The sequence below is a fragment of the Pleurodeles waltl genome, chromosome 12 (assembly GCF_031143425.1).
Source record: "Pleurodeles waltl isolate 20211129_DDA chromosome 12, aPleWal1.hap1.20221129, whole genome shotgun sequence".
Classification (NCBI taxonomy): domain Eukaryota; kingdom Metazoa; phylum Chordata; class Amphibia; order Caudata; family Salamandridae; genus Pleurodeles; species Pleurodeles waltl.
Window position 1 is genome coordinate 18,844,531 of NC_090451.1, and position 27,166 is coordinate 18,871,696.

The following is a 27,166-nucleotide window of genomic DNA, read 5'->3' on the forward strand; positions in this document are numbered from 1 at the left end:
TACTCAAAATATGTTGTCCACTTTTGCACTAGGAAGATGAAATTGCTGATCCCAAAATCAGAAGGAAGAGCCTATACCGAAATGACCTTCTGCTAGAGGTGAAGTTGCACGTGGGTGCACCCCTCCAGCACAGCAAGGCAAAACTTATCTAGGGTGCAACAGTAGAAAACATGTGGTGCATTTTGAAACGGGCTTGCGACTCCTCTCCAAAGCTCAGGTGCAGTGGACAAAATGGAGGGCACAAGGCACTCAAATTGAACACCCCTTAAATCCCCAATGATACTTCTTACCGTTTCCCTCAATCCCTGTCCCCGACACACTGGCCATAAGATGTCTGAGAACAGCCATCTGCAAAGTGCCATTCTCCAAGATACTTTTACAAACCGACACTATACCCAAGGCTTCTCCCCTATTCTCTCCAGGTAGACCCTCTTTCTCCTCCCTTCTGGGCCTTCTTTATCACAGCTCTACTCTTGGAAGTGTAAAACATTCCACAAATTAATCAACAAAACATCTGCAATGCGATGTGAAATTCCTGCACTAGAAGAGCAGACTGCTGGAAACTTATTCAGAACTCTGCTCTAATCCCCCAGTACAATGCTGCTCTCACCCTGGCACAACACTCTTCCTCTCCCCCAGACCACCTCGTGCAAGACTCACCTGTGTGCCTGAAAGACTGGAAACTGTTTCGCTGGCACGCTGTCAAGCATTTCCTGCATGCCACACACACAGTACTCCATCACCATATACGTGGGAATAGTTAAGGAAGCACCTGTCACCACAAAGCAATTAATGCATGCCCCAAAGACTTTCCTACAGACCATGCAGGTGAATGGGTTGAGTCTGTGGGAGAAATGGGTGCTGGGAGGGTGGGTGGAGGATATGAAAGGAATATGAACTCAAAAAGATTATGAAAATGCAAGAGGAATTTTGCTCAGCCTTAAGCAGAGGGCAAAGGTCCCCGCCGCATAAGAACTAGGCCATGAATTCACAGAAAAATGTCCCATTTCGACTCAATGTGTGTACGTTCCCCACCAATGGTGGCCAAAAGATACAATACTGGCTCGGGTGGTCTGAAATATTATCACTGATGAGGCACTATATTCCAAGTCAGTCAGTGTGGGAGATTACACACAATATTCCGAGTGGCTTGGTGTTGGGGTAAATCACCCACCGATGTTAGAAAGTAAATAAAGTACAGAGTCAGGCACGTCTGAGCGAGAAGGTGAACACTGCCCATCAGGGCTAACCAAAAGGGTCAAATTTTAAGCAAAACTCTGCTGAATTTAGAAACAACCAATTCCAAATAACATTGCATCTACAGGTATTCTCTCTCCCCCCCCCCCCCCCCCCCGCCCCCCAAAAAAACAATTTGACGATTTGCGAACTGCTGTACGTGGGAGTTGTCAGAGTTGATGGTCATCTCCAACCGGTCTCTATCTTGACCTTGCCGGCATGCTTCTTACACCTGGAGACCAGAACAGAGCAGGAACTCGAGTGACCGTTACAGCACTGTGAAAAATGAATGAAGCATGGTCTTTTAGACAGAGCAGCCATCTGAGACCTGTGCATGGATTCTGCAGCACTGGGTTTTCCAAAGATTGCCTCTCACCTTTAAGCATGCACGTGGAGGTGTCCTGCCCACCAAACCCCACAAATTACACCCAACAAAAGGGTCACCAAGGGCTGCAGTAGCTTAAGTATAGTAGTACAACCAAGACACCCACCATCTGCCTGCTCCGAAGCTTGTGTTTTTGCATCCACTGGTTCAAGCCATCAGCTTTGTATTGGTCATTTACGTTTTGTTCAATGTGGCGAGGTCAAACGTCACAAAATTTATACAAGTCCACTCAGCTTTCAAAAAGACATAGCTCCAGAACGTACCACGCATTTTAATACCTGCGCTCTTAAAGTACCTAGAAAGAAAGAGTAAGGAGTGTGTGGAAAGGTGTCTGAAGCTCAGTAGAAGGTGTCAGAAGGTAAGGGTGCACAGAAGCTAGGCCTTGTGGTGCTTAAGCACTTCCAGCACAGCCCAAGTGTCTTCACAGGAAGCTGCAGCCTTCTACTCTCCAGCTGACTTCACAACAACATGCCCAGGTTCTCTTAATTCAGCAAGTTGTAAAAGCTGCTTTACTCCTGTCTCATGCATTCAATTGTTGAGATCTTTCATCATCAATTCTTGCAGGTGACATATTGCAACCCATCATCCAGGAAGAGGGAAGACATTTTAGATTACCTAGAAAAAGTGCAGGACTGATACGGTTTAATGTGAGGGACATGGTTCTAGACTAGCAGGATAACAGGGGTTCGTGTAAGAACGGCCAAGGAGGAGAGACTGGAGCTTTGGCTATGCTTGTCATGAGCTGACGTGACCACCATAAAGCGCCTTGAGCCACAGACAGCATTCACTAAGGGGAGAAGAGAGGAGATTACTTTAGTACAATCACAAGCCCCTCGTCCCAACTACGCAGCAAAGGATATATCTTCTGCTTCTCTTCATTAAATAACACGTCTACGAGCTGAATGACGTTCCGGTGCCGCAACCGACGCAAGAGCTGAATTTCCCTGTGGGGGGAGAGAGAGAGAGAGAGTACCTCGTTAGTAACAGGGAGTAGGTGCTGGATCAGAGAGGCACGACGAGAAGATGCCGGTAAGGATACATGCCTTTCACAGCCTCAAAAAGCTTCATCTTAGATTACAGATGAGCTACCTCAATTCTCAAATAGCCAGAAACAGGCAAGCAACACTTGGTTTAAACAATTAAATTCCATACTTCTGGGTTGTCATACGAGAGCTTGTATTTTTATTCTAAACAGGCAAAATCATGCTTAGGGAATAGTTAAAATTTTGAAAGCTTGTTCACTAGATTCACTGAACTTTACTTATGTTTTCTAGTACAAACTCATAGTCCACCTCGCAGGCTTGAACAGGCGGAAGCCACACCCTTTCCAGACACATTCCGCTACAAAACTGAACATCTACTTCCATGTGATGACAGACTGCCCCGATCTAGATCTTACCCCTCATATTAATCACAAAGTCACAGTTCACTACAGATTGCTGGTAGGTTGTGTGAAAGGGTAGGGCTCGCTCAGAACAGCTCTTTACAGCTGCAGATCCTAGCCTCTCTGGCATGGGCCACATCACGAACAGATATTAATGACATTCTGATTTCACCCTGCCGAAGTCCAAGCAACGACGAATGTGATGTCAATGTAGCACGAATATATCTGTAGCACAAGGGCTATTCGTTTCTTTGTTCTCAGGGGAGCATTCCTTTGTTTTTAAGCGGCTCCACCAGTCTTAGATTTATCCAGCCGCATGTAATAAAATACAAATCAACAACATTGGCACCTTTTACATACATATGTATAGATAAGGATACACAGTAAAGGCACAGAGGTGCACATCTGCAGATTTGTTTGGGTACATCATATTTACTTTTTTATTTTGGCAAACATACAAATATCACCTTTAGTCAGTGGCACTTTCAGTTACTTAAAACTCTAAATGCTTACTTGGCCAAAATGTCACTATTTTTGTTTTTTACTTTCCATTCTTCATTTTTTTTTGCCGTTGCAGGGTGTTTAAACTAGGTTTTCAGTTTTTCTTTCTGTGCTCATGCTTGCAATAAGAAAATAAATAGAGAGTAACCAACCACTTGTTACAAAAACTACAAAGTTCCAACAGCTAGAGGGCTATGCCAGCTCCAAGCACACACAATTCCTTTACCGCCAAAATTAGGATACCTTACCGACCAAGGATCCCTCACACAGAAGTGGCTGACTGAAATATTCCCTCAGTCTCTAACTATGACAAACAACATTAGGGCTGCAACTAGAACATAAACGTAGCTTTGGAAGCTGTGCTTCAGTGGAAGCAGAGCAGATGCATTGATCCACGGCAAGATACTCTGCTCTAGCTTGGAACGGACATCCTTGAGGGTCTCTGCAACACAAAGTATTCCTTTCTGAAACCCATGTTGTCAACCCACACTACAGAAAACTAGTTCCATTTCTGTAACCCTCTGACGTTTAGCATCTAACCGTCAAGCTAGATTGGGATGGTCTTCCGCCACAACACACCAGCCTCCACTGTAATCCACAAACAACTTCACACCACTCAAGTTCCAATTGAGTACTTGAAGTGGCGTGGACCGCTTAAGGCATAGCAGATGAGCTGTCATCAGATGTCAAGTTCTCAATGGCCTTGTAGATGAATGGAAACCAGACCGTGCCGTACTCTACAGTGACTTTAGCAGAATATGTCGCAACAACTGGTCCCCGAGAACAGCAAACCAGATTTAGTGGGAATTCATTTATTAGACGCTCATAGAACATACTTCGCTTTACAATGGACATGTGAACGGCTTCCACACTGAATGGTGTTTGTTTTCATGGAATTTAAGTAAACACCACATCGTTCTTCAGATGTCACTGGTGTACTTTCATTACAATAACTTTGCATATCCATGTTTTAAGAAACTGACTGAATACTGGGTGTTATTAAATGTAATTCCTCTCTGCAAATCTGGAAGACTTCAGGGAGCCCCGGCGCAGAAACAAAGAGCCTACCCATGATCATTAGAACTGCACATAATGTGCCAGATGTGCTATCCAGAGCGGGACACACCATGCCACAGTTAGACTTCAGAAAAGAACACGAATCCAGAACTGCAGATAGACCATACGCGGCTTCCAAAAGGGGAAACACACCTCAAGGGGCCACACACAATAAGCCACAGCCCGTCCCCAGCCCAAGAACCTTATACCAAAGGTGGTCTTTAGAATGGAATACAGATGTTCCAATGAGGGTCCAAAAATGGATGCAATACTCTTGAAGGAGCTTCCTGAACTGAACACCAAACCTCAGGTGAGGCCGGACCACTGATGTGTGCAATGGTAACACAAACTTCCTTCACCAACGCAGACCTAAACATCCCTCATGCTCCTCTACTTTAACCCCCTCCCTATCCCAGTCATCTCAAGTCAAGCAACAGCACATCTCTAAGATGTTAAACTACAAGAGAAGCTTGCATGCACAGCTGCTTTCCATGCTCAACCTGCTCTGAGAACGGCAGCGAAAACTGCCCATGTTACAGTGTGTGTATATATATATATATATATATATATATACATACATACACACACACACACACACACACACACACGAAACTTGCACTGCAACCAGCAGTATGCTACTGGTTAGAATGTGAGGAAAGCTTCCAGCATGGACGGTGCCGTGACGAGCATGGAGCGTGTATGTAAATAGGTAATTAGACTTCTACGGGGGGGGCTTCATTGCGTAAGGGAATCTTGCACTGCTAGAACTCTTTCACCTCACGGGAAGCACCGCCAAGTAGATGTGTTCCTCAAGAACGTACAGCAGCCGAATCTCAAAGTAATGCAAGCAGCATCCAACCCGCTCAAGAGCAGAACATGTCAGTAGTATGAGAGGTAGATAGGCCCTGCTGCACCGTCCGCCACACTCCTCCTCAGGTACGCTGTGAATATGAAAAGCAGCCTAGCAGAAGCTGAAACCTTGACTGTTAAACTGATGGGATTTGTAAAGTGCCCAATCACACTGGAGGTATCCTTGGACTGTTTATCCAGAACAAGCTCCAACCATAAGTCTTCATTAACAAGCACCTCACTGTTAACAGTTTAGGAGGGAAGATAGTGAACGGATACTGTGCACCATCCCCGTCCACACGCAGACAGTCTGAGGCTGCAGAACACTACCGTGAGCAGTAGTGCGATGCAGTGCACCAGACAAAAGGAGAAGTGCGCGATTTCATAACTCTATGCTCAATGAGGGAGGGTTCCCTGAAGTCTACAAGACTGACAACCTGTGGGAGGAGCTATATGAAACACTGGGAGAGTTTTTTGTTGTCCTAAGTACTGTTTAAACAAGCACAACTGCCAGGCTGGGTGTCTGCTGATGCATTCCATACCCAGCAACCCAAGGAAGTAGCCCCACTTTGGACAAGTGCTCCGATGGCACCAGGCAACTAAAGCAAGTGAACCCTCCCTCCAATAGAAGAGCTCCCTCTTCTCTTCAAGCATCTATCCATTCATCCTTAGGCCCTTTTATCCACCTGCAGATTTCCACCACTTCACCTTTATATCCTGTCATCCATTTATTTTCATCCATCGTTCAGTCTTTCCCAATCAACCAGCCTTTCAGCCATTTACCCTTTCACCCATCCTCATTAACCCACCAACCCTTTCAGCCACCCTCACATCCTTTCACCCATCAACCCTTTCACCCAGCCATTCATCCTTTCACCAATCCACTGTCACCTATCCTTACACCCCACCATGCATCCTTCTACTAATCTACATTTTCATTTTCCTACCCAAGCATTTTGTTACCCTTCTACTCTTTCATCCACCCTTCTTTCGCTTTTCTAACAACACATATTTCATTGTCGTTAAGGATGAGCATTTGTGTGCAAAGTTGCAGAGAGAAGAGGCCCCTAAATAATTCCACCCCTGCGGTGGCTGCGATAGTGGGGTGTTCATGACACCCCTGCAGAACGGACCCAAGAGTGGAAATGATGCAGCGAGGACGTACGCACCCAGACACCTTTCTAAAGCATAACCACAAGAGGAGAAGGTAATAAGTTCTACAGCCAAACATGCCTCTTAAACTGCCCCTAAAGTAGAGATGAGGCAATATTGCATTCCACGCTCAACAGAAGAGCCAAGAACAAAAAGCAGGCAATGCTGCACTCCATACCAAGAGACCTTTAAAGGAACAAAGAGCAAAGAGTAGAAGAAGCTGCAATTCTCACAGAGAATTTTCTAGGAACCAAGAACAATGACCAAGTAACAGTTCATGTTATACCAAGATACCACCAAGAAACGAGAGCAAAGAAAAAGCAATGCTCCATTCCACACCAAGACACCACCAGGAACCAAGAGCAAAGACAAAGCAATGCTTCATTCCACGCCCAGGGACCACAAAGAACCGTAAAGAGCAGGCAAAGCTACACTCTTTACAAACATAATCCACTATTAGCAAAAACCAAGCACACCAAGACACAACCATAAACCAAGAGCAAAGCAAAGAAACACAGAGCACCAGGAACCAAGACCAAAGACCAAGCAATGCTTCTTTCCACACTAAGATACCACCATAAGCAAATAAACACTTAATTCCACACCTGGAACCATACAAGTCTAAGCAACTCTCCCTTCTACACCACGAGGAAAGACAAAGCAATGCTTCATTCCATACCTAGGGACCACAAGGAACCGGAAAGAACAGGCAAGGCTGCACTCCATACACAGACAACCCACTAGAAACCAAGAGCACAGACCAAGCATACCAAGACAACACCAAGACCAAAGACCAAGCAATGCTTCATTCCACACCTCAAGATGACTAGGAACCAACAAAGCAAAGTTTCATTCTACACCTAGGGACCACAAAAAAAAAACAAGAGTAAAGAGCAGGCAAAGCTGCACTCCTTACATAAAGAACCCACTAATAACCAAGAGCGAAGACCAAGCATACCTAGACAGGACCATAACAAAGATCAAAAAACACCTCCAGGAACCAAGAGCAAAGCTCAAGCAATAATTCATTCCACACTAAGATACCACCATAAACAAAGAGCAAAGACAAAGAAACAATTCCACACCTCGAGACCACCAGGAACAAAGAGCTAAGCCCAAGCCATGCTTCATTCCACAACTAGAGAACACCAGGAACTATGAGAGACGGCCAAGCAACTCTTCATTCCACACCTTGAGACTATCAGGAGCTGAGAGCTGGGGAAGCCGCATTCCTTACACAGAGAACTCACTAGAAACCAATGGCACAGACCAAGCCTACCAAGACCAACGGACACCAAGACCAAGGACCAAGGAATGCTTCATTCTACACCTCTAGACCACCAGGAACCAACAAAGTAATGTTTTATTCCATACCTTGAGACCGCCAGGAAGCAAGAGGAAGAACAAGTGAAGCTGCCCCCCCCACACACACACACACACACAACCCACTAATAACCAAGAACAAAAACCAAGCAACTCTTCATTCCACACCTTCAGACCAACAGGAATCAAGAACGAAGAGCAGGCAAAGCCGCACTCATTACAGAGAGTCTGCTAGAAACCTATAGCACAGGCCAAACATACCAAGACACACCACCCATAACAAAGACCAAGCAACTTTTTACTCCACACCTTGAGACCACCAGGAACCAAGAGCGAAGAGCAGGCAAAGCCGCATTCCATACAAAGAGAACCCACTAGCACAGACCAAGATACCACCAAGAACAAAGACCAAGCAACGCTTCGTTCCCTACCACAACACTAACAAGAACCAAATGTGAAGACACAGCAACAATCCCTTATACTCCGAGACCCACTATACACTCTGCCACTATACACTCTGCCACTATACACTCCACAGGTTGATAGCAGGGCACAATGAGCAGCTTTAAAGGCCCACAGGTTTAAGGGAGAGAGCAGAGCAAATCTGTAATAAGGTAGAGCACAGCAGATTCCCAATGCCTGGGTTTCCATACAGAGACGCTTTGAAACCCACTGGTGTGAAGTGGAGCCCAAAGCAGCTTTACAATACAGAAAGCATAAAGCACCTTTAAAAAGCACCTAATTTACAAGCTGAACCAGCTTTCTGGTCCACTGCTTGAAAGAAACTTTATAGTCCGCAGGTTGAAAGCAGCTTTCCAGTCCACTGGTTTAAGGCTGAGCACTAGATAGTTTTACAAATCAGTGGGTTTAAAGCAAGGCAGACAAAAAGATTCACAAGCCATAGACTCAGCAGGGCACAAGCCTGTTTTACAACTGCTTTATTAACAGATGAACACAGTTCTTAACTTAGGTATTAAGGCAGTTTTGTTTGCAGGAGTAAAGCATGGCACAGAGCAGCTGTATAATCCCCAGGAGTAGTGCAAGGAGGCTTCACAACTCTAGGAATGGCACAGAGGTGCTTCAAAATATATCCTGAGAACCCTCACGGTGTTTTTTAACCATTGAACACATCAGCCAAAGGATACAAAGGTAGATCCTTGATATAAAAAGCAAAAGTTCATGGAGGGGTGGGCAAAATTGTACTCCAGGATGGAGCTCATACAAAAACAAAACCCTGGAAGGCTAGCAGTAATGGTGCAGGGCAGGGGGTCACAGCTGGCATACCATGTTCAGACTAGAAGTCACGTCTGAACTTGTCTGGCATTGCAGACAGCCACAACTGTCACGTTCCTCACCACAACCGTCTATTAAGGGTGTACCTTACGTTGAAAGACACTTTAACATAACCCAGACATCCCCGTGCCCACAACCACCCCAGGTCACCATGCACTCATCGAGAAAGGGGCCCTGCTGAATGAGAGGGTGTGAGAGTCACAGGTTGGGGATACCTCACCTGTGTTGCCATTGGGTCATTCCCCTGGGGTTTCCCTCATTCCGTTGGAGTCTTCTACCTTCATTTATGCCCAGTCACATGGTGGGGCCCGGGTGCCTTAGCACACTAGTCAAGAACAGAGGCAAGGGTTCTGCTTAAACCCACTATGCACAACTCCCCTTGTACCTAAAAACAGGTAATAGCGTTTTAGGGCTCACTCTTTCGGACCGCAGTCCTTGTATACAGCTTGCTCATTTTTTAGGACTGAGCAAAAGTGGTGCACGAGATACCAATCAATGGCAGGTTTTCATGATAGCTACTAGCTACATAGAGGATTCCAATTTAGAAACATTTAATGTAAATGTAAACTAAGTCACAGCCCGAAATTCTGTCAAGGATCAGATGCTATAAAGCCTATGTAGACATCCCTGGCCCAGACTAAGCCTCAAACATGGCTTCTCACCTGAATCTCTACAATCAACCCACTGGTGAGAGAAACTCCCAAGAATCATCACACCCTGCACATGAGCAGCCCCTACTGATCTGCACATGTGGCTACTGTTCATGGGAAGCAAGAGGGGATGCTGAGAAGGGGCAGCACTGTTGAGGACTTCAGCCAATCAATCCCGTTCTGTAAAGCGTGGCTACTCACCCATGAGGGTCTCAAGGCGCTGAGGGGGGAGGGGCCTCATCCAAGGAGCCACGTCTTGAGGTTCTTCCTGAAGATGGTGACTGACGGTCTTTGTCTAAGGTGCAGGGGGAGGTTGTTCCAGCTCTTTGCTGCAATGTAGGTGAAGGATCGTCCTCTGGCAGTGGTTTTGTGGATGCAAGGGATGGTCGCCAAGGACATCTGGGCGAAGTGGAGGGATCTGGCAGGGGTGTGGAGGGAGACGCGGTGGTTCAGGTAGGCTGGTCCTGCATTGTGTATGGCCTTGTACGTGTGGCTAAGTAGCTCGAAGGTGATTTGCTTCTCAACCAGTAGCGGGTCCCCAGGTGTTGGGCGATGTGTTCTTGGCGAGGGAGGTCCAGAATGAGTTTGGCGGCGGCGGCGTTCTGGAAGAGTTATCGTTTTTTTATGTTTCTAAGTGACGGCGTAGAAGGCGTTGCCGTAGTCGAGCTTGCTAGTGACCAAGGTGTGGGTGACTGTCCTGCGACAGTCTGCTGGGATCCATCTAAAGATCTTCCGAAGTTTGCAGAGTGTGTGCCAGCAGAAGGAGGTGTAGGAAAGTACCATCTTGCCTGGCATGTTACCCCCATATTTCACTGTATATATGTTGTTTTAGATGTATGTGTCACTGGACCCTGCCAGCCAGGGCCCCAGTGCTCATAAGTGTGCCCTTAATGTGTTCCCTGTGTGATGACTAACTGTCTCACTGAGGCTCTGCTAATCAGAACCTCAGTGGTTATGCTCTCTCATTTCTTTCCAAATTGTCACTAACAGGCTAGTGACCAATTATACCAATTTACATTGGCATACTGGAACACCCTTATAATTCCCTAGTATATGGTACTGAGGTACCCAGGGTATTGGGGTTCCAGGAGATCCCTATGGGCTGCAGCATTTCTTTTGCCACCCATAGGGAGCTCTGACAATTCTTACACAGGCCTGCCACTGCAGCCTGAGTGAAATAACGTCCACGTTATTTCACAGCCATTTTACACTGCACTTAAGTAACTTATAAGTCACCTATATGTCTAACCTTTACCTGGTAAAGGTTGGGTGCAAAGTTACTTAGTGTGAGGGCACCCTGGCACTAGCCAAGGTGCCCCCACATTGTTCAGAGCCAATTCCCTGAACTTTGTGAGTGCGGGGACACCATTACACGCGTGCACTATACATAGGTCTTTACCTATGTATAGCTTCACAATGGTAACTCCGAATATGGCTATGTAACATGTCTAAGATGATGGAATTGCCCCACCAATGCCATCCTGGTATTGGGGAGACAATCCCATGATTCCCCGGGTCTCTAGCACAGACCCGGGTACTGCCAAACTGCCTTTCCCAGGGTTTCACTGCAGCTGCTGCTGCTGCCAACCCCTCAGACAGGTTTCTGCCCTCCTGGGGTCCAGCCAGGCTTGGCCCAGGAAGGTAGAACAAAGGACTTCCTCAGAGAGAGGGTGTTACACCCTCTCCCTTTGGAATAAGGTGTCAGGGCTGGGGAGGAGTAGCCTCCCCCAGCCTCTGGAAATGCTTTGATGGGCACAGATGGTGCCCATCTCTGCATAAGCCAGTCTACACCGGTTCAGGGATCCCTCAGCCCTGCTCTGGCGCGAAACTGGACAAAGGAAAGGGGAGTGACCACTCCCCTGACCTGCACCTCCCCTGGGAGGTGCCCAGAGCTCCTCCAGTGTGCTCCAGACCTCTGCCATCTTGGAAACAGAGGTGCTGCTGGCACACTGGACTGCTCTGAGTGGCCAGGGCCAGCAGGTGACGTCAGAGACTCCTTCTGATAGGCTCTTACCTCTGTTGCTAGCCTATCCTCCTTCCTGGGTAGCCAAACCTCCTTTTCTGGCTATTTAGGGTCTCTGCTTTGGGGAATTCCTTAGATAACGAATGCAAGAGCTCATCAGACTTCCTCTGCATCTCTCTCTTCACCTTCTGCCAAGGAATCGACTGCTGACCGCGCTGGAAGCCTGCAAAACTGCAACAAAGTAGCAAAGACGACTACTGCAACTCTGTAACGCTGATCCTGCCGCCTTCTCGACTGTTTTCCTGGTGGTGCATGCTGTGGGGGTAGTCTGCCTCCTCTCTGCACTAGAAGCTCCGAAGAAATCTCCCGTGGGTCGACGGAATCTTCCCCCAGCAACTGCAGGCACCAAAGAACTGCATCACCGGACCTCTGGGTCTCCTCTCAGCACGACGAGCGAGGTCCCTTGAACTCAGCAACTCTGTCCAAGTGACTCCCACAGTCCAGTGACTCTTCAGTCCAAGTTTGGTGGAGGTAAGTCCTTGCCTCCCCACGCTAGACTGCATTGCTGGGTACTGCGTGATTTGCAGCTGCTCTGGCTCCTGTGCACTCTTCCAGGATTTCCTTCGTGCACAGCCAAGCCTGGGTCCCCGGCACTATAACCTGCATTGCACGACCTCCTGAGTTGTCCTCCGGCGGCGTGGGACTGTTGTGCAACTTCGGGTGAGCACCGATTCACTCCACTTCGTAGTGCCTGTTCCGGCACTTCTGCAGGTGCTGCTTGCTTCTGAATGGGCTCCTTCACTTGCTGGGCGCCCCCTCTGTCTCCTCACGCAATTGGCGACATCCTGGTCCCTCCTGGGCCACAGCAGCATCCAAAAACCCTAACCGCGACCCTTGCAGCTAGCAAGGCTTGTTTGCGGTCTTTCCGCGGGAAAACACTTCTGTACGACTCTTCACGACGTGGGACATCCATCCTCCAAAGGGGAAGTTTCTAGCCCTTGTCGTTCGTGCAGAATCCTCAGCTTCTACCATCCGGTGGCAGCTTCTTTGCATCCACAGCTGGCATTTCCTGGGCATCTGCCCACTCTCGACTTGATCGTGACTTTTGGACTTGTTCCCCTTGTTCCACAGGTACTCTCGTCTGGAAATCCATCGTTGTTGCATTGCTGGTGTTGGTCTTTCCTGCAGAATTCCCCTATCATGACTTCTGTGCTCTTTGGGGAACTTAGGTGCACTTTGCACCCACTTTTCAGGGTCTTGGGGTGGGCTATTTTTCTAACCCTCACTGTTTTCTTACAGTCCCAGCTACCCTCTACAAGGTCACCTCGGTTTGGGGTCCATTCGTGGTTCGCATTCCACTTCTAGAGTATATGGTTTGTGTTGCCCCTATCCCTATGTGCCCCCACTGCATTCTATTTTGACTATACATTGTTTGCACTGTTTTCTATTGCTATTACTGCATATTTTGGTATTGTGTACATATATCTTGTGTATATTTGCTATCCTCATACTGAGGGTACTCACTGAGATACTTTTGGCATATTGTCATAAAAATAAAGTACCTTTATTTTAAGTATATCTGTGTATTGTGTTTTCTTACGATATTGTGCATATGACACCAGTGGTACTGTAGGAGCTTCACTCGTCTCCTAGTTCAGCCTAAGCTGCTCTGCTAAGCTACCTTTTCTATCAGCCTAAGCTGCTAGACACCCCTCTACACTAATAAGGGATACCTGGGCCTGGTGCAAGGTGTAAGTACCCCTTGGTACTCACTACAAGCCAGTCCAGCCTCCTACAGGAGGAGACGGAGTTTACCTGGCAGGGCATGGATAGGGAGGCATTGAGGACGATTGCTAGGTTGTGGGCGTGCTCAGTCGGTGCGGGAGGGAGGCAGGGGGAAGAGGGATGTCCGTGTCAGGGTCTTTGGTGAGGGGAAAATGATGAATTGTGTGTCATCGGCATAGGACACGATGTTCATAGCGTGGCTTCTAACGATGGCAGCAAGAGGGGCCATGTATATGTTGAACAGTGTGGGACTCAGTGAGGATCCTTGGGGGAATCCACAGTTGACTCCTGTGGATATGGAAGTGTAGGGTGGGAGTCAGACCTTCTGCATCCTCGAGGAGAGGAAGGAGTGGATCAATTCCAGAGCTCTTTTGGAGATTTCTGTGTCAGAGTCTGGTGCAGAGAGTGCTGTGGGAGACCGTAACTCTGTCACTGATGCTTTCATCAGTTCAGATCTACACCCTAAACGCAAGGGTGATCTAGAAGACTTTAGATGACAGCAGTATACAGCTAGCTGCACAGGAAGCCAGACCCTGGAATGCTTTTCATCCAGACAATAGGGCAGAGCCTAAATGCTTATTTTTCAGGAAACGGCTAAAACAAAAACTTTTCAAGGAATCTTATAACTGAGATGGTTATACAGAGCACTTGATGTTAGGACTCCAAGTGCCTGCAGTCCACTGTGCCCTTCATCTCTTTCTTCGTCATCTACAACCACCCGACGCCACACAAATACTCCTCCTTGAAGTTTAGCCATCATCATGTTGTAATAATACAACTGTGAGGCTGTTCATGCACAACCTACAAGACTGAACAATTTGTAATATATACCTCACTAGAAACAGCTGAACGAATGTTCACGAAAGCAACAAAAGGCACCAAATGGCAGAAAAGGTGCAAAGCCAAAAAAGCCGTGAAGATTATTTCAGCAGTTCTAGAATTGAACATGGAGAAAAATCTAATGGAAAGTCCATTTTATTGGTGAGGGAAAAAATTGGTCCCCCCCCTTCACTCTCCTTTTGCAGTTTTACATACAGCAAACTCGATACAAAGGTATTTCAGCGCTTTACATGAGCACTGGTTACCTTACACAAGAACACATTCATGTTTGGTAGCAAGGGGGTATTAAGTGATTTGCCCAGAATCACGAGATGTTGAGCCATCACCGATACTCGAACCATGTTCCCCAGCTCCAAAGTTGGCAGCTCTGGCCCCTACGCCACATCCGCTCCCTAGGGTTCTTTCTCTGGTGCATGTTGAGGTAGTCTGGCAATTACTAATTTTTTAATATAACTCTTGGTAATACAGGTTCTGTCATTTAATAGCGCTGCAAAGCAGGTGCTATTCTTAAATCGCTATAATTCATTTGCATCGACCTTGCAGAGATGAAGAGGTAAAAAAAAAGCTATGTCAGGATTGTAGTCTGTGACATTAACGTTGTCAAGACCTCTGCAGCGGGTGCATTACCAACTGACTGGAGTAGAGCTTAACACTAGCTAATAGCACATGCTCTTGATAACCTCCGGAGGGCCACCAACCAAGCACATAAGTTAGTTCTAGGCAAGAAGGCGGCAAAAGGTGTGGTCTCCAAAATGGTGGAAAAGGAGTCATGGCTCCAAGCCCAAACACTTCACGGCCTCAAGCTGGATAGCAAAAACCATCTAGACTTTGGATGTATATTGGGCCTCTTCAAATAGAGTTAAGTTAGTAGAGGCAGCCATTTTCCTAACCCAGAAGCTAACACAAGGGCGCCACAGCGAGAGGAGCAGCGTATCATAGGGCACAGAAGTGTGGCTAACTCCATCAGTTCCTCCTCTCAGAATTCACTGGCGTCATGGCTTTGACAGTCCCCTCACAGCTACTGCGACCCTTCACTTCCTATTTAAATTAAAAAAAAAAATAATAATTTGCCCGCATAGCACAGCTTCCTGTTTTAAGAGGCTCCACCTCTATACCCCCCAGTCGCTGTCACAGGTGCAGAACGCTTCCCCATCACCCTCTGGACTCCTGTGTGTAATATCGTAGCCATTCCCAAGATGGCAGCCTTGTTGTGTGCTCTCTCCTGCAGCGACAGGCCTCGGAGGGATGCTGTGGCACCTAGCAAACCTCCACTACACTCTGAACCAAAACATATAGGTAAAAGGCTGTCATTTACAACGCCAATAGCTCTAACCCTCACAAATGTGAGACCTACTGCATTGCAAATGCTTGTGGTTCCTTCTCAATACACACACCCCTTCTAATTCTTGTCTGTCCTTCTCTGCTCACAGCTGCCTCCGGGTGATTGTTTTTTGTTGCCGCTCCTCCTCCATTGTGCCCCAATGTGGGCCATCATGTTATCCGACACAACTTGGTGGCCATCTCGACAGTATGAAAGACAAAGGTTTCAACATTTGCAGCACGGCCGCGCCAGCTTCTCCAATACAGGTGCACTGTTAAAAGCATGTGGCAATGCCAATAGTTCTAGCCACAAAACACGGAAAAGTGGGACTTTATGGGCTTAACAGTTCTCACTTCCCAGATCTAGCCAGAGTTACTTTTATTCTAGTAAAGATCTGTTAGTAACACCAATCTGAGGTTGGCACAGATAGCACTGCACGCTCGTGCTCAGACCCACCATTCTAAGTGACGACAGGTAAAGCTGAAGGCCAACAATGTACCCACATCCAATCAAAGCAGCTTGGTCAGTGACCTCAGAGTTGGCCCCACTTCATAGGGGGAAACTAAACCAACAGAGGAAGCTGACCGATTGACTGCCACGCAAATATTTGATTAGGAAAACTCTGCATAAAGCAGAGTCCAGAAATCTCTAACATACTTCAGAGGTGGATGGAGTGAATGATCTTGCCAGATATAACTAGGATGGGTTGGTAAAAGCAAAGGCTGCGCAGTCTTTAAACATTAGAAGAATCAGCAATCAGAGCACAGGTTCAGAGCCTGCAAATCAGACCATGCCTGCTAGAAAAATAACCCACTAAGTAATTATGGGATTTATAGCGATGAATGCAAAACTACCATTCTTGTATCAAAACCAGGTCTGGGTCCAGCTAGACAAGGAGTGTACTGGAGGGGGGGGACAGGGTGAAGTGAACGCTCACAGCCAAGAAAGGAAGCAATTCACTGCGCAGGAGGCTGTAGCCTCAGCCCATCACATTCGTACAGACAGCTCCACGACTATGCAGAGATACAACAGAAAGATACTGCTGTGGCGGAACTCACCCCAACATCACTTTCAGAGACCAGCTGGAACTGGTTGTGGCAAGAGCAGACAGAAGATGAACTAAGAATGAAGTAAGGCAGTTGAGTCTCTTCCACATGGAGCTGGGGCTTGAAAGGGGCTTGCGATCACAAGTCACGCCTCTTTAAAAAGCAACTTAAGTTAGTCCTGATTTGCTTGCATAAGAGTCACTGAAGTGTGCATGACAGGAGCTCAAGGGGTGCAGTTAGTCCTCAGACAAAAGAACAACCCGCAGTTACCTGAGCTTGGAGAGGAAGACTCCTTCAGGGCACCACTTAGAAGTGATGGGAGTTACATATTTCCCTGACCATGAGTGTGGCTGATTTCAATGAATGAACCTGACAACTGCTAATTAAGGGATGCATTTCAAGGTTTGGTTTTTAAGATGGTACCAAGCCTGACTGAAGTGGGAGCAAACGACAAACTGCTAGTGTCGTCCAAGTGCTCATACTGGCAAAAGCAAGGTTTGCGCATCTGCTGTCCTGGAAAGGATGGACGAGCCCACTTAAAGATATTCTTGAGAAGTATAATCCGAGTACTAAAGTGAAACTGGATCCATAACACATTTGATGGTGCAACAACCAAGCACCATCTAGAAAGAAAGCTTCAATCGCCCTGTCCGACCCCACTGAAGAGTATGTCATAAATGACATGGGTACCCGTATGCACCCACACACATCAGCACCTTCAGCCAGTCACAGTGCCCTGGCCAACAGCATGTTGCATTCTGGAGCTTGTACGTTTACTTGCACCATTCTAGTTCAAGGTACAGGTCCCTTCATCCCAACTGCTCTTGAATAAAAAGTAAGGACTGATAGCCAGGTCATTATCCACAAGCAGCCACAGAGCTGCAGATAAAGAATTCACTGCTAACTTATAAAAAAAAAAAAAAGATTAAATTGCTGTACCTTTGAGAATCTAGCTTGTTCAGGGCTGTTTGTGTAAGACTGAAAGCCCCTCATATGTGCAGGATTGCAGAAGCAAACATGGTAACTCTGCACTCTAAAAGGCAATGAACTGAAATTTTATGACAGGTTTGCCACAAGTGTCCACCTCCTGCACATTGTGTATTTCACGCAGAATATGCAAGTTGTAGAAATAAATTTGCTGTTGCAGAATAGCCTCAAGGTACAGGAGCTTCCTGGCATTCATACTTGCCAACTAGTTCATTCTCGTGTGACACCATAAGCAGGTTCTAACATTTAGAAAACAAAATTAAGTGCTGGCACATGGAGGCTGAGAGTAACTGACATGAAAAACAACCTCCCAGAATACACACAAAATAATGCCACCTTTAAAAAAAAAAAAAAAAAAAAAAAAAAAAAAAACACACAGGCCTGCGGTGAAGATGATACTTCATATACCTTGCCAGCTATAAAGTAACATGTCAGCCACTTGCACTGCACCTCCAACGAAATTCACCTATCGAGTCCCAGAGAACAGTGAACTCACTACTAGGTGTGGGAAGCGGGCCCCTAGGATGTTACACCTTATACTGAGTCCAGGCAACCCTTATTAGATAGCATTACAGTGTCTAAACAGTCAGGGCTCTCTAGTGGCCGATGTGGTGAGTAGCCAAAGAAGCACTTGCAATACCACAGTAGTCACACAGTAACTTATCACACGTGAAAGGAACCACACAGTGTTGCAAAAACAAAAAGGTACTTTATTATAGACACACCAAACTAGACTACCATTGGTATAGCTCCCTCTGAAGGTAAGTATACACAAGATACATACAGGTAAGTACTCAGGAAAAGCATAAATTAGCAAGGGCCCTCTACGGGGAGCTAAACCATATACTAAAACAATGGAATGTGAACAGGTGTCCCCCACTGGAGTGTATGGAGTGGTTATGCAAGGCCTGGGGGAGAGTAGAACCCCAAAAGGTAAGCATCTAAAAGATCCCCAGCAGCCAGGTGAAGAGAGATAAGTTATCCGGTTCGCCCATAGGCCTAAATGGAGACGTCACAGTTGGAGAAAGCAGAAGCAGGGCCAGACCAGTGGAACCCAAGGGTGGATTCCAGGTGAATAGGACCTGCAAAAGAAGGGGACAGATTCCAGTTTATGCAGGAGGGTAGGGGTGGGAGCCAATGTCCACCCTTCTGTAGCCAAGATCTCGATCGACTGTGATGGATCAAGTACAACTGTGAGATCCAGGAGCTGCAGAGGAGTCCCTGAAGTCACCTACGAGCTGTCCCCGGACGGTCACCAGAGTTCAGATGGGTAAGTGGTAAGGAGGACCCCCCCCAACAAGCACAGGAAAATTTCTGCAGAGCTGTGGAGGACCAGCAAGGTTCTGGAGACTCGACCCTTGGAGGAGATTTCTGGCTGACTCTCAGAAGACAGGAGAGCCCTCAGAAGCAGTCGGAGTCCCCACAAGTGACCCACTGACAGCAGGCACAGTAAAGTCATAGTAAGGCCCAGTCAGCACACCAGAAGAGGAGCAGCAGAGAGAAGGTAGAGTGCTGGGGGCCGGGGCTACTTGGAACCTGAAGATCCCTTGAAGCAGGAGTCAATAAGCCCTGGTTGGTGCAACAGTCTCGGTCTGCAGGGGTTCTGTCCCAGTGGCAGAGGCTCACCGTCTTCCACTTTTGACAGAAGGCAGAGAGGACCCAGGGGATCACTCAGAACCACCACATGTGTTGAAGAATCTTCGCAGATCGGGAGGAAAGACAATCCCACCAGCCGGACATTGTTGTCTTAGGTGCCTGCGGATGCAGGGGAGTGACTCCTGCACTGCAAGGGAGGTTCCTTCTTGGTGCAACTTAAGTCTTGCCGACCCCAGAGGATGCTCAGTTGTGGAAATGTTGAATAATGCTGACAGGAGCCACAGAAACAAGTTTTCAAGGAGAAGTCTTCTCAGGTGGTGCAGTCTTGTTTGGTTCCTGTGTAGCCTAGCAGTGGTTCCAGAGGCCAGAGGCTGAAGAGGTCTTTGCAGAGAGTTCCTGGTGGAGTCTTGTGTGACAAATCTGAGGCCCACCCCCAAGGGAGTCCCCAAATAGCCCAAAAAGGGGGTTTGGTCACTCTCTGGGGTGACCACCTATCAGGAGGGGTCACCGGTGTCAGCTACCTGGCTTACCCAGCCAGATGCTCACAGAGGACTCTGCCCATCTTGGTTCCAAGATAGCAGACGCAAGTGGCCACCTGGTGTAGCTCTGGGGAACACCCTGGGGTGGAGCTGGACACTTCCCTTTCCTTTGTGTGCTTCGCACCAGAGCAGTAACCAGTGGGCCCATGACTGGTGCATACCGAATTATGCAAGGAGGACACTAAATGTGCCTTCCAAAGTAGTCCGGCAGCACGGGGAGGCTACCTCTCCCCAGCCCAGTAACACCTATTTCCAAAGGAGAGGAGGTTGCACCCCTCTCCTATAGGAAATCCTTTGGTCTGCCTTCCCCTCGTTGAGCTGGTCAAGTAGCGGGAAGGGAAAATCATGTCTGTAGGGCCGCCTGCAGACCCTGGAAGAAGCAGAACTGTGGGGATGGTCTAAGGACCCCCACCTTCTCCCCCAAAGAGTACATGGAATCATGCCACCAATACTGAAACTAGTATTAGAGTACGATTCTGACATGTTTGATACCAAGCATGCCCAGGTTTGGAGTGACCATTATGTAGATGGACCAGAGGTATCGACTAGTGGCCAGTACATAGCTAAAATGGAATTCCAGCACTTACGAAGTCCAGAGAATTGGAACTGGAGTGTGTAGGGGCAAGAGCGGGGACTGCACCCTGCCCTTTGGGCTGAAAGGGCCTAACGCAGGAGTCACTTACAGTGACCAGCAGTGAAAGGGTGCATGCACCTTTTCACTCAGACTGCAACAAGCAGGCCCGAAGACAGTTTGCATGGGCTCCTAAGGCGATTCCTATGTGGAGGGTGTTGCCATAGTCTAGCAGACCGGTGATGAAAGCCTGTGTCACAGTGTGCCTCATGTGTGGGGGTAGTTTAGCTACTTGAAGATATCACGTAGCATGAGCAGAGTGAAGAGGCAGAGGGAGGAGCCTCTGGTCAATGATGATTCTGAGGTTTCAGGCATGTTTGGAGGGAATGGGTATGGGTCCTAGTTCCGAAGGCCACCATGAGTCGTTCCATGTGTTGCTGCCCTTGCCAAAGAACAGAACTTCAGTCTTGTATGTGTTTAGCTGAAGGCAGCTTTTTTTCCCCCAACCAGTCAGAGCTGCTGGTCATGAATCTGTGGAAGTTGGGCTTGGTAGTGGTGAGTTTGTCAGTGAGTGAGGGAATGAGTTAGGTGTTCTCTGCATCCGAGATTATGTTGATTGAGGCCGTGGGATCGGACGATGTTGACTGACAGGGTCATATATGTCTTAAAAAGTGTGGGGCTGAGGGATGATCATTGTGGGACCCTGCAGATCAATTGTTGGTTTGGAGGTGAAAAGGAGGTAGATAAATTACCTGGGTTCTTCTGGTGAGGAAGGAGGTGATCCATCTAAGTGTGTCCCTTTGGATGCTGATGTGGTGGAGTCTTTTGATCAGCCTATGGTGCGATACAGTACTGAACAGCTGCAGAGAGGTTGAGGAGGATCAGGGCAGCTATTTCTCCTAGGTGGAGGAGGGTAGGGATGTCGACAGTGGCTGCGATTGGGCGAGCTTGGTGCTGCGATTGCTACGCAAGCCAGATTGGGAGGTGTTGAGTAGCTGGTTCTGCTCCAGATAGGTCACGAGTAAGCCTTCCAGTTTTTACAAATAAATACACACAGAAAACAATTTCCTGTCTGTATTTATTTTTAAAAACTGAAAAATACAGAAAATTAGGCTTCTTGTAATTGACTCTCCTTGTTGTCCTTCATGAATTCCAGACCAAGGGTTTCCAGACCAACTGCTAAGCAGATAGACACCATGGAGACTTAAAAACAGGATGAGATTCCCTTAAATACAAGCATGTTAACACATGAATAATGCTATTATTTACATATTGGTGTATGTTTTGTTGTATCTGGCTGCTTAATTTGCTAAAATGCAATTGACAGAGTGCATGTTTATCAGCTAAATACATGTGAAAATATACCATTTTAGAACTCCATTTATTCTCCAAAGGTAAACTAAATATGTATACATACCAATAAAATAGTTAAAAAATAAATATGGATAAATACAGGTGGAAATGTTAAACATAAATACAAACCGGGTTGGAGAATGGAAGTATGAAGGTAAAAAAAATAGCAAAAAAGTATGCTGAAAAGTAAGAACATGGATCTTAACAACAGTAGATATTTAAAAAAAAAAAAAAAAAAGGGGGGGCTTGGGGGACTGAAACAGTGATATTGTGAAATCCAGGTACTTATCTTAAAATGGTGCATTACTGGGGTATGCACGAGTCATGGCTCTGGATATGCATGGGAACCACTAACTGCTGGTAGTGAAGAGGCAGCTGACCAGTACACCAGGAAAAAAAATCCCTTTGTCATTGCACAGAAGAAAATGTAAGCCAGACTCTGGAGACCAAGAGACACCCCACTCTCCCCAACATCCTCCTTCCTCTTCAGAAACCAGGGCATTCCCCATCATTAACAGAGCTGCAGATAAAAAGGGCCAAAAAGCAGGGTGCTACATGCCACAAATCAGAAGACGTGTCCACCAATTTATTTTACTTGCGACTCTGAAGCCCTAAGAACACACTGGCTGTCCCTACTGAGGGATACAGCTCATGTGGCGAATAACAAGAAACAGACAGGACTATACCTCACAGCTTCAAAGTTTTTATAAACTTGCTGGGCTGAGCTTCCTGATGCAACCCTTGGGCATAAGGCAACACGTACTCCGTGATGGGGAACAAACAGCACAATGTCTCACCACTAAAGCACTGCATTTTCAAGAATCTTAGTGCTGGGGTTAAAATAAACAATAGTAAGAACTGCACACATAAAATAACTTGTTTAAATCTAGCTGCCATCCCTGCGAGTTACCCTTTGCTCCCCTATCTGTTCTCTTACCTCATGAACCTTTGAGGTACTTCAAAAAGAAGCTAAACGACCATGGAAGGTGACAAGGCAGAGATACTGGGAGACAAAGAAAGTTGAGTGAAAGGGAGTGATTAACAACACGTTTCTGCTTGCCCCTATTGCCACTCTGAAAGCTGGTGTTATAATGAGCGAGCAGGAAAGGAAGAGCTCTCCGAATTGCAGAACTGATTTATCATCATTGGATAGAGTAACGCTTACATCTCAGCTGGTACCGATAGGAGAAATTTAGATTTCAACCCCCTTCCAATTATAATAAGCAAAGTATACAGAGGGACATCAAAAAGGTCCTTCATGGAGGAATGGAAATGTTTTCGTAAAGAGTAAGCAACATATTAGTTAATGCTGAAGAAGGGAACAGGGAAGAAATTGACACTTTTTTGAGTGGGATTATTATATCCATCTAACCCTGACACAATCCTCAGATCTTCAGACAAACACAGATTGTGAGGCTGAAAAGTGGTCAGCGCTCTTCAAGGACCTCCAACAACATGTATAGTTTGCAACACACAGGAAGTTACAGCACTAGGTACCTTTCTTCTCAAATTTTCTGAAACCTACTAATAACATGTAGACAACTACCTACTTGAAGTAATTTAATACATTCAAGTCAGTTTAATAGTGGGAGGTACAATCTTCATAATGACCTGGTTCTGGAGCTTCTACAATGAAAGAGGTGTTGTTATTCCCACTTCCTCAACATACCTTACCATGAACACCTACTCGAAGCAGTTTAATCTTGGCAACAAGTACAATGACCAAAAAGTTTTGTAGAAAGGCACATCATTCTGAGACACTGGAAAAGTTGTGGCACCAACATAACGTATTCTATTTATCTTGCAACCTTGTCACCTGTAAGAATCATTTGGCAGCAGCATCCTTTCTCAAATATTTATCCTTATTTTAACTAAACCTTGAACAGGCTTGAGATTCTTTTAACAGACTAAAAAAACTACCATTAACTCATTTATCGACACTAGATTTAAAATCTGCACTTATATTCCATTAAATGTGCACTTAAATGTGGATTGATTAAAAAAAAACTATTTTGTATGAACACAATTTTTCTCACCACCTTATGTCATCACACAAATATCAAGCATGATTTTCCGACTTAAAAAAACTCACTTTTTTACATTTGCTTCTCCATTCGGGATCCTACGTAGCTTCTTCTTCTTGAGGATTTTCACAGCCCTTCGGCAAAGTGTTTCAGAGTCCAGCATCTCCTTCACTTTGCCATAAGAACCTTCTCCCAGCAAGTCTCCCATCAAATACTTGCCAATTAGCTTTGCCCGCTTACGGCGGGGTTGGTAAATCACCTCAGTAGAGTCAATTCGATGGATAAAAGATTCCATCCCCAGCTCACCCTCTGTAAAAAAGCCCATTTCCGTTGTTTCTTCCTCATCCATGCTGGGCTCTGCTCAGCTACCAGTGTACTCCAGGCTACAGAAGACCAATCCAGTCTTGGAGGAACCAGTAAATCCACTCTCGGAGAGACTTGAAAACCCCCTCTTGTGGGTACCCGTAAATTCACTTATTGAAGGGATATCATTAAACCTATTCAGAATATCTTTTTTTGGCCAGACCTTGAGGTGACCGTGGCCTTATAGTGCCAAGGACAAAACAGGACTTCCTTGGCAACAAGGGGTAAATGGACTCAGCCAGTACCAATTAGTCCACCAGTACTAAGAGCAGTCTGAAGGACAAGCACAATGCCTACCGTGGCTCACAAAATTTCGAGATGGTGCTAGTCCTAGGTCCAAAGTTCAACCAGTCTCCACTCTTAGCAAGAGGTGAGTCATCTTCCAGGTCGTTACTGCCCCTCCTGCAGGGAACAAGCATTTACCATGGCTGTGCCAGGTGGGTGTTCAGCACTTGCACGCTGTATTCCCAATCATGGCCACACACTCTTGTGACTTGTGTGGCAAGCACTCGCTTTCTGAAGTTATGGCGGTTTCACCAGGGATGGAGAAGATAATGGGCTTAGAAGGGACCAATATATACTTTTATCCCTATAAGCTTAGGCCTATCAAGCACTCTACCAAGTCAAATGCCTATTGGCTAAAACAAGAAAAGCAAACACGGTTACCATCTACACAATCCAGAACGTCTCCACCCAACCCACAGAAGAGTCTGGTTTTGGTTTGTAAAAAAAAAAAACAGGGTCGGGCTCAAATAACCTCCTTCAAACCCGTCACTTGCCAATAGCTAGAGTATCCCCCAAAGAGAAACCCCTGTAGATTATGCCCCTTATCTAGTACATATTCTAGCTCCTTACTCTTAGCACTTCTTGAACGGCCTCCCCCAGAGACGTAATGACGCCACTCACTGTCTATACTGCCCCTTCCCCTTTACTGCCCTTCCCAGAGACTCACTGACCCTTTCCCTCTACTAACCCTCCTAGGGTTCACTAATCTCACTTGGTGTCTATACTTTCCCCTACTGCCCCCTCCCAGTAACTCAGACCCCACTCAGTGTCTATACTACCCCTTCTCCTCTGCCTACCCTCCCAGGACTATCTGACCCCCTGAGTGCCTATACGCCCCCCACTACTGCCCCTCCCAGAGACTCACTGCCCCCACTGGGTGTCTTATTCTGCCCCTCCCAGAGATCTACCTACCCCACTCCGTGTCTCTACTGCCCCTGCCAGAGACTCACTGCCCCCACTGGGTGTCTTACTCTGCCCCTCCCAGAGATCTACCTACCCCACTCCGTGTCTCTACTGCCCTTCACCCCCTACTGCCCCTGCCAGAGACTCACTGCCCCCACTGGGTGTCTTACTCTGCCCCTCCCAGAGATCTACCTACCCCACTCCGTGTCTCTACTGCCCTTCACCCCCTACTGCCCCTCCCAGAGACTCACTGCCCCCACTGGGTGTCTTATACTGCCCCCCACTGCCCCTCCCAGAGATCTACCTACCCCACTGGGTGTCTCTACTGCCCCTGCCAGAGACTCACTGCCCCTCCCCCGCCCACTGCCCAGGGCCGCACTGCCCTCCCGCCCCGGCACGAGGCCCCTCGGGGGCTGGCTGCTCCCCGCCCCGGCTCTGCTGCCTGGCGCGCTGCTGGGCTCGGCTCCCCCTGCCGGGCCTGGAGGCCGCCGGGTGGTCGAACCACCGGATCTAGGGTCCCGTCAGCCTTGGCTGGGGCCCATCGGGCCGTGAACCCCCATGTCTCGGCGCTCTGAGTGCAGGCTCTGGGCTTGACATCGCCGGACAGCCGGGCTCGCTCCGCCTCCCGCTACAGGGCTCAGGCTGCCGCCATCTTGTGGGCATGGCCCCTCCCCCTCCGCGTAGAGAGAGAGGGCGGACAAGGCGCGCGGCCTCGCGAGACACCGGAAGCAGCGCTACCTACGGCCGTGCGCCCAGTGAAGGAGCGCTGCCGTTACATGAAATACCACATACCAATGCAAGTCGCGCTTCTGGTAAAGCACGTTTTAAACTTCGGGTTACGTGCTTTTGTAATGTTTGAACAAAGTATTTGTAAACATTTACAAATTGAACAGTTCATCCCAAGTTCTGCATAAATTCTACATAAAATAAATATGCGCGAGTTCCTACTGACTTACAAACATTTGTTTTACATTACTTTACCATTCTTACCTTCGGTCTGTTTGTTCTTTCAAACACAACAACCATATGTTCCTTTACAAGATGGCCGCGAGATTCGCGAGAAGTGGACCGCAGCCCCCATCCAGGCGGTGGAAGCACGTCTTTCATCTATGTCCATGACGATCTCTTCTTCACTTTAGGATACGCAGAGACCCCGCTACGGAAGCCGGCACGAGCGTTCATCTCGTGTTTCTATTGGCTGCGCCTTTGACAGGCCCACTCGCTTCAATGGTTGTGGATTGGTTCGCCGTGTAACAGCACGCGACGAGGGCGCGGCTACGAGACATCTGCCGTTTATTTGTTTTTCTGTGCCCGCGAGCTCACGCACGCCTTGATCAATTCTTCTCCGGCTGCGCAATGGCCGACGCTGCTGTCAATCACGGAGCCCCGCCCTCAGGGTAGAAAGTTGTAAACTTCCCGCCCTTGTATGAACAAGAGTAGAATGAGGGGAAGTCTACACAAGCATCCGTTCACGCATCCATCCATCCATTGATCTATTGTGTTTCTACAGCTTGTACTTGTTCCTTGGGTGCTTGAGAGCTTGGTACTGCATGTATGTAATATATTAAACAAGCTCCAGATGGAGGCAGTGAACCTGGGGGGCCGCTGCTCCCCGATGGGAGCCCTCACAGCTGCGGACACGTACTCTAAATTACACGCGTCTGGGGACGCGCCGCAGGGTCTCAGCCTTTTAGGCCACAGGAGCGCCCTCTCTGCTGCTCTGCACAACCCAGAGCTGGGGGTCATTCAGGCGACGGCGCC

At 47.4% G+C, this 27,166-nt stretch overlaps 1 protein-coding gene across 1 annotated transcript in view; it reads right to left on the reverse strand.

The window, feature by feature from the left end:
* The window catches only part of STK11 (serine/threonine kinase 11), a 129,451-nt gene extending 103,769 nt beyond the window's left edge, over positions 1-25,682 (reverse strand). Inside the window, exons 1-3 of the mRNA XM_069215850.1 lie at positions 23,923-25,682; positions 2,482-2,565; positions 661-750 (exon numbers count right to left, since the gene is read on the reverse strand). Of these exons, the coding sequence (XP_069071951.1) occupies positions 661-750; positions 2,482-2,565; positions 23,923-24,203 (455 nt within the window). The 5' untranslated portion in view covers positions 24,204-25,682. The remainder of the gene's footprint in view (positions 1-660; positions 751-2,481; positions 2,566-23,922) is intronic.
* Between the last annotated feature and the right edge of the window lie 1,484 nt (positions 25,683-27,166).